The sequence below is a fragment of the Olea europaea genome, chromosome 8 (genome assembly GCF_002742605.1).
Source record: "Olea europaea var. sylvestris chromosome 8, O_europaea_v1, whole genome shotgun sequence".
Taxonomy (NCBI): domain Eukaryota; kingdom Viridiplantae; phylum Streptophyta; class Magnoliopsida; order Lamiales; family Oleaceae; genus Olea; species Olea europaea.
Genome location: NC_036244.1, coordinates 2052844 through 2060935, shown reverse-complemented (window position 1 = coordinate 2060935; position 8092 = coordinate 2052844). Strand labels below are relative to the sequence as shown.

Genomic DNA, 8092 nt, shown 5'->3' with positions numbered 1-8092 from the left:
GCACTAGGACCTAACTCTTATGACTTTTTAGTTTTTTCTAGCCCATAAAATGTGCAAGTATTATGTGAAAACCTTGGCAACGCTGTCCACCTGGTTTATTTTGCCTAACTATAGGGGTTACCTACCTTTTACCTATTCAATTTGTTGTGCCAAAATTACTTGCCAATTACAAATTACTATTTGAACACGGAAAGTGATACATCGTCTACATAACGGTGTCCATAATTATATGTAACACTGGATCCAATTTTTAATTCAAATCTCATACTTTTACATCAACAACCGAATGATTATCACATCACATTATGGACAACATTATGTACAATAATTATGTACATATAAATTTTTTCATTTGAACAATATTATTCAACTTCATTTATGCTTAGTACTAATCTATCTATTACTTTCTCTCTCTATCACATTTACAGAAGCTGAGTTTCCTTATTTTCTTGTGCCAATTATATAATCATATTTCTTTATTGAGAATTTTTTATTTTGTTCATTTACTAGTATTCCCTTATTTAATTTGCTTAGTTATAAGTATAACATAATGTTGAAATTGTACAAATATAAAAAGGGTAGGCTAATAAAGTATTTTTGGTAAAATTGCTTTTCCAATAACATTAAATAATCAACCTATATAAATGAGACAGAATCAGTAATTAGATGTAGGTACAGTTGGGGATCGAGGTCGAGAGTGACATTGACTAATAACCCATTATTTGCTGAAAATTATAGCATCACAGGATGTTAACATGTTCTACCCAACCCAATAAAGTGCCAAGGAACACTGAGTACATTATAAAAGAAAGAAGAGTCGTATATTTTTCGAAGCAAAGGAACCATCCTTTGTAGTTAAGGTTTACTAACATAGGGAACATATCATGTACAGATAAGAGCCAATCGAACTGCAAATTCAGACCCTAGGGGTCGACTTTCCCGGCAACTTCTTCATCACTGGACGCATACTCATCTTCAGTCAGCTCCTCCTCGCTGGATTTCTCTTCAGGTGCAGCTCCAGCATCTTCAGCCTTGGCATATTTTTCGCAATATTCTGAGACAATAACAAGATGACAACGCTAATAAAAGCATATAGAGAAAGTTAACGATAAACTGAATCAACTTCAAAGGATCTTGGTAGCTATTTCGAGTATAATACAGTAATTTTTCCATGGGTTTGGAAGGTATAACCTCTCATACTCTAAAAGCTCATTAAATTATAGCATGACTACTGTATTCGATTGAACGATCCCTACAAATGAAAACATATGCACAATCTTTGGCCACATCAGTCTTCCTCGCATATGAAGACGAATGCTTGCCTTGAGCTTCTTGTTCTCAATGGTGAGAACTTCCTCGCTATTTTTTCATCCACAAGACTCTAGGTCAAGCTGACAAGCCTGTCATATGACAATTCTTTCACCGTTTGAGTGCTTAAGTACAGAACCAAGGTACTCCCTTTTCAACCAATGACGCCAATTTCCTGATTCCATTTTTATCTATATTACAAAGTAAATGTACTTCTAATATCGATTGGAATTTGATAGATATCCTTTTAACATAACCTAATTCAATAGATAGATATCCTTTTAACATAACCTAAGTCAAAGAAGGGACCCAACAAAGTACAAAAGTCCGAACCTTTTAGAAAATGAACTCCGACTCGAAGAGAGCATAACCACATAAGTTCAATTCAAGTGGGAAAAAATTCTTTATTGTCTCTACCTTCATGCTAAACTATATGGTCAAGTGTCCGATATTGTTCAAGAAGTGTCTCAACACGTGTCCAAATTTTTACTTTATTTTTGTGTTTTCAAAACAGGCAAAAGAAGGGATGATGAGTCAGAAGAGACGGCAGACATGGAGACTAGTCAAACGAGGAATCATTCTTAAATAGAGGACTGCTGAGCAACCTAAGACGGCCATTTGGATTAACAGATTGGCCAGTGTCCAACCTAACCAAACATGACACCCTGATGAGGCTGAACACCTAGCACAAATAGGGCGTGCAGAAAAAACATAATTCTTTCAATCATGACCAAGTATAATCATTCCTAAAACTCAACTTGGGACTCAGACATGTTACTAAACACTTGGCGTTCCTCAAAAGATTCGATGATCAAGTCCCATCACTAATTGAACACCAGTTCGACATCAACCCACTAATCAGCTCAGAAAGCAGGATAGTGATTACCAAAGAAGGAAACTATAGCAAAGTCAAGAACTGAAGATGTTTGCATATAAGAGCTCCACCTTCAACCACATGCTAAAACGTGTTCCACTGAAGGAGATAGTGCTCTACAAAAAGCAGGAACAACTCCATCCATGTTAGCTATGATTAATCTATAAATAGCGTTTGTCTAAATCATTTCAACACACGAGTAATAATAAATTCCTATTCAATAAGGTAGCAAGGTACTATAACTCTGTCAATACTGTTGAAGAATTTTCCATTATATGTTCTCAAACCTCACAACAAAAGACCCCTAAGATGACAGTCAGAGTGTAACAGGTCAGCTAACATGCAATTGTCGAGGCTCTTTAGTTTTCAATACCTACAAAGTGAAGTTGGGCTAGTGTCCTGAAAGTAGTAGAGTGGACAAGTATAGACTCTTCTGAGAATCAATAGTTCCCAATTAGACAGCTAGTAATTATATTTTTCTCTTAGATGACCATATCATCTCTTTACATAGTAAACTCTATATGGTAAACAAAACTCATACTAATACATAATAACAAATATGACAAGCTGTAGAACTTGTTAATTTGACCAAATCCCAAAAAACAACAATTTCAGATCTTCATCATAATTGTCCTCGTAAATTAATAACAAACTGCACTTGCCAAAAAAAGTATAAAAAATTTCTTCTCATTTCAAATATCCTAACATGAATCGTATCAAATTTAGTCTCTCTATTAAATTTTGAGTTCCAACCCATTCCTACTTATGGTACTCACTTTTGAGTAAGCAAAGGTTAATGAGTTTACAGTTAGCCTATCATCAATTCCTCTTTTTGCCTCCCGTTCCTTCATATATTAAATGACATTGAAGCTCCTGACATGATAAGAAATATTATTTTCAATTCCTCTCCTCTTTCTTTTTTTTATTATATTGAGAATTATGGAGCAAGCAAAAGAAAACATAAGGACGAAGTACTCTAACTAAGGTCTTAGTTGATACATATCAAAGTTGCTGCTCAATATGTTCTTATATTTTATAAAGAATGTTGATCCATTAACTACAGAAACCACCATCCAAGTACTCTTGACTTATTGGGGCTTTTCCTTTCAATAAGGACTGAATAATGGAGATAGTCATAGACATATTATTCCTAACTTTGGAGTTATTAAATTCTAGGTATTCTTAGACACGATAAGCCAGTTTATGCAAGTAAACTTTGACGTATATATCCTGGACATATGTCAGATTCTCAGATATTGGAATTCTAGACAGGAACCATTCACCTTCAAAAATACTATATCATAATTAAATTGAACCAGAATTGAGAAGTCATAAATCAGTTGCCAGACTTTCTTGCCATTAGTTACAAACCTGAGTCAATCCATGTATTGCGTTGCGACTCTCAAATTGATTTCCTACACCATTTTCACTGAAGGTTGCACAAAATGAAAAATCTCAATGCCACAGGTGAGTCTACATATTTTCTTCATTCTAAATGTGATTGCAGATACTGTACAGAGCGTCGGAAAAATGAGAGACTGAACGATGAAATTGCCTTCATTCTAGAAAGAAAGAAGAATGAAATTTGTGTGTAGAGTTGTGTCTATTAGTTTACAAGTCTGACAATATTGTCTTTTGGTTCAAAAGACACTATGGCCAAGAAGTTTTGTCCATTCGTTTGAAATGTTGCACCCTTTCATCTCCCATGTCTTTTCTTCTAACAAGTCACACACCTTCATTTAAAAGTTGCAACCCTTTGGAAATCCATGACCTTTCCAAAGGCTATAAATGGGGCTTTTCTCTTTAAAAAATTATCTAATTTTGAGATCGTTTACTCTTTTTAATTCTCAAATTTCTCTCCTAAAGTTCTATATTTCTTACTTCCGGTTCAAAGTTTGGGTCACAAATTAGAAGTTGTGTTTAGGGTTGGGCAAATCTCTCGAATCGAACCGAACCCGACGGTTCTTGTCAAATTAAATACCCGAATGGGTATCTGAATTGAGAACCGACAGGTATGGTTCGGTTCTCGGTTCTAGACCAAGAACCGAAAATCAAATAAGAACCGAATCTTTCTAATTTTTTTATATTGAATAAATCAAATTATTTTAATTTTAATTTTTTATAAACAAATTGACAATTTCTAAATCCAAATTTTTGGCCCAATTACCCATTTTATTGTCTCATTTCTTATTCCAACAAGATCCAACCCACTAAATAACTCTAAACACCTACACTAAAGTGCATAACGCTGTCTCAACTCTCGCAGCCTCGCTGACATTTCAAAATCTATACAATCGTCGACCGACGCTGTGACCTCCGATCGAAACTGTGATCTCTGCCAATCGAAATTTTGACCGTAGCGATCATTTGAATAAGGTAGTTTACTAGTCTCTGACATTTCAAAACCATTGAATATGTCATTAATTATATTTATGTAATGTTGTTATAAATGTTAAAAAATTTAATTATAGTACAAAACCGAACGGAACGGAACCGAACCCAAACGGTTCCATAATTATATTTGGACCCGATGGTTCCATTTACTAAATACCAGAAAATTTTGGTTCAGTTCGATTCTCTTTAGAACCGAACCGAACCAACTGGCGCCCACCCCTAGTTGTGTTCACCAGTTCCGTATGGAACGAACTCGTTCTATACCAAGGGGCAATTGCTCGAAGACCTTCGGCGCCATGACAACAAAATTGTCTAAGAGATCCTAAACACAATCGGGTCGGATACTTTCAAATTAATTTTCAAATAAACTGTAAGTTCAATCTTAATGTGCTTATTGATTCAATCACACTGAGTGATTGTTGGCATGATTATATATTGCAATAAATGCCTAGTATTGCATGAACAACACAAAGCATTCAAAATGTTGTGCTGAGATAAGGTATTGATCCAGCATATAACGATATACGGTTCCCATCGAAACAAACAAAAAGGTGTCTACCAAAGCTCAGATAATAATCCGATGTACTAATAGCAGATCCCCTATTTTGTTCCGAAATAACTACAAACATACACGAGGTATATCTGGCGCCGTGGATGGTGGGCCATTAACGAATGAAAACAAGTTTCGGTAGAAAGAATGTGTGGTGGACCAGTTAGGGACAACCACCAAGTCCAAGTAACGACAATTTTTATAAAGAAGAAACTTTAGGATAGAGTAAGCAGGTAAGTTTAAGTTAGACATTGTTGAATGATTCAAAATTGTTCCTTTACATATTTGAGTATGGAATAGTAACAGATGATGCTTCAACGCAAACTTTAGTGGTAAAAAATAGCTCAATACAGGCAGCTTAATGATTCTACCTAACATAACCCAAAATAAAAAACATAATGCGCTAATTAACTGAAATAATTAAGTGGCATACACTACTATTCAGATTCTGTCAATCCAGAGTTGGAAGTCTCAATGGCCCAAAAATTGTGACAGACTCAAGCGAAAGTGCAATTAACTGGTAGTTATGTGCGATAATATTTCACTTCTATTTTTATCATTAGCATCAATAATACAAATAGGTAAAGAGAATATTTTCATAATATAGACCAGATATTTTAAAAGAAACGTTTACAAGGTGCTAAAATACTTAAAAGTTTCTACCTTTAACTCTTTGGTCATAACCGTTGCGATCCCGCATCATTAGAGCTGCTGCCTCTCCATTCAGAGGATCAGATGGATTTGGGTATAGAAGAAGTTGCGGAAGAAAGACTTCAAACACGTTTACCAGATCTGAAAACGAATAAATACCTCAATCAAGCTGAAGAATCTATCATTTAATCTAAATACACGAGAATTAATGTCAGTGATTTGGGTTGAATCACCAATTCCATTCATCTGACAAAATGCTAAGAAAATCAACTTACCAAACATAGGGCTCCAAGTCTGATTGATGACATCTAAACAGACTGAGCCTGACCTGTTCACAAAACATGAAAATGTAGCACTTGAAAAACTTTCGTCCAACAACCATCGAAATTAAGAACAAGTGAATACCGTCATTTAAACAAGCTAAACGCTGGGGTAGACTGACAGTCTGGGAACTCACATTTCATCAACATTTGGATGGTATATCTTGTTGACAAAACCGACGGAAGGAGATCTATATGGATAAGCATCTGGAAGTTCCACCCTTATCCTCCACACTCCACCTTGATATGGGCCTACAAATGCAATCAAATTGGAAAAAAATATCCTTTTCATCAAATGCTCAAACAACCAACTATGCCATCAATGAAAGGACTTCGTTACTCATTGAGAGCCTGAGACAAATTAGTGAACAGCTATCCTGCCAACTCAAGCCTAACACAGGATCAACCATCTAAGACCCTTTCAGAAAAGACTTTCTATCAACTCGCTCAAAATAAATTCAAACAATCAGAATGTACAAAACCTTTCACAGAATTTAATGAAATTCAAGATTTAACTCAAGAACAGTCTGCAATCCAAGTTCCAAGATACTCCAATTCGAGATTAAACATGAGTGCAAAAGCTAGTACTTCACCAATAGATTGTTATTACTATACGATATTGTCAGCTCGATCACAAAACTACGCAAGTCAAACACAGCTCAAACGGCTAAACCAAATAATCTTTACAATAACAAAATAGAAAAAAGAAAACCCAGAAAAAATTAAACCAAACACAACATAGATATTTGCGTAAGACTTCATATAGATCAAAAATGAGGGAAAAAGATGGGTTTTATTAGAAATTATTACTATCTTTGGGTCCATGAAATTCCACATAGAACTCTTGCATCCCATCATTGATCATCTCCACTTTATAATCGCTCATCATCCTAGTACAAACCAATCCAAAAAGTAAAAATTATCAAAAAATAAATATAGAAAACCCAGCTAAAATGATTACATTTATCTACAAAATTAACAGATTAAAATTTCATTTACAGCTTCATCAAATCCATTTCTCTGCGTTTACTTGGTGAAGACATATCTCTTGATTTTTCTGTATTCCTCTTAACTTTTTCCTGGATTGAAATTTGACGATGTTTATATTTATATATACAGATAAACTGTACTTTAATACAGAGAGAGAGGTCTCAAGGCAGTTCAGACATCGCAATGAGAAAAATGAGGACTGAGGTATAGATATAGAATTTTGTATGTATATAATAATTATTTTTATTATTATTTTTTTGGTTTAATGATTTTTAGTTACTATATTAATTGATGATTGTCTTAATGTACTTAGTATTTCTTTAATGCACAATTATTGCCTCAACACGGAGAAACTTTAGCAATTACTTATTAGTAATAAGGACAAATTTTAGTAGCATATTAAAATATAGTTTGATTATTAAAAATAGGGATCTCAAAAGTCAAGTTTGTCGATCACTTTTGTAGGAAATGTATTCAATTGAGATTTTAATAATTTTTTAGTATTTAAAAGTTTAGGGATATTTAATGTAAATTTTTTGATACACTCTAAAAGTATTGATGTATTCAATTGAGATTTTTATAAATTTTAAAAAGCCTCTAAAAGTCATGGTGTATTCAATTAAAACTTTTTAATGTTTAATCTTTCAAATTTACTAGTTTTTAAGCAAAAAATACTCATATAAAATCTCAAAATTTGTTTCTCATTAATCACAAGACACTACTAAAAAACAGCTTTTCGCCTATGAAAAATTACCAATGGATGCAATCCGTTAATCATTAAAAATGGATTATCCGTTGGTAAAAGTAATTTACTTTTAGCTACAATAATTAGCAATAAATTTTTCATTGATAAAGATGATATCTCTTTATCAACTGATATTCGGTGTCTAATGTAATCGTTTAACATTTGGATCTTCCTCCAACAGATATTCCATAGGCGATGTACCGAATATTACCAATGGATTGCATCCGTTGGTAATTAAAAACGGATTATCCATTGGTAAA

At 33.9% G+C, this 8092-nt stretch overlaps 1 protein-coding gene across 1 annotated transcript; it reads right to left on the bottom strand.

The window, feature by feature from the left end:
- Window positions 1-703: 703 nt before the first annotated feature.
- Window positions 704-7286, bottom strand: LOC111398497 (ubiquitin-conjugating enzyme E2 4-like). Its single transcript, XM_023025427.1, has 6 exons — window positions 7097-7286; window positions 6908-6987; window positions 6235-6349; window positions 6053-6105; window positions 5790-5918; window positions 704-1054 (listed from the first exon to the last, which is right to left on the bottom strand). Exons 1-6 carry the CDS (start codon window positions 7138-7140, stop codon window positions 924-926), a joined length of 552 nt encoding a protein of 183 aa, XP_022881195.1. The 5' UTR covers window positions 7141-7286; the 3' UTR covers window positions 704-923.
- Between the last annotated feature and the right edge of the window lie 806 nt (window positions 7287-8092).

Coding starts and splice junctions, on each gene's coding strand:
- LOC111398497 (XM_023025427.1), bottom strand. CDS start 7,140: ATGTCTTCACCAAGTAAACGCAGAGAAATGGATTTGATGAAGCT. Junction 6,988..7,096: donor GAAATGGATTTGATGAAGCT/GTAAATGAAATT, acceptor GGTTTGTACTAG/GATGATGAGCGATTATAAAG. Junction 6,106..6,234: donor CATCCAAATGTTGATGAAAT/GTGAGTTCCCAG, acceptor TTTTGTGAACAG/GTCAGGCTCAGTCTGTTTAG.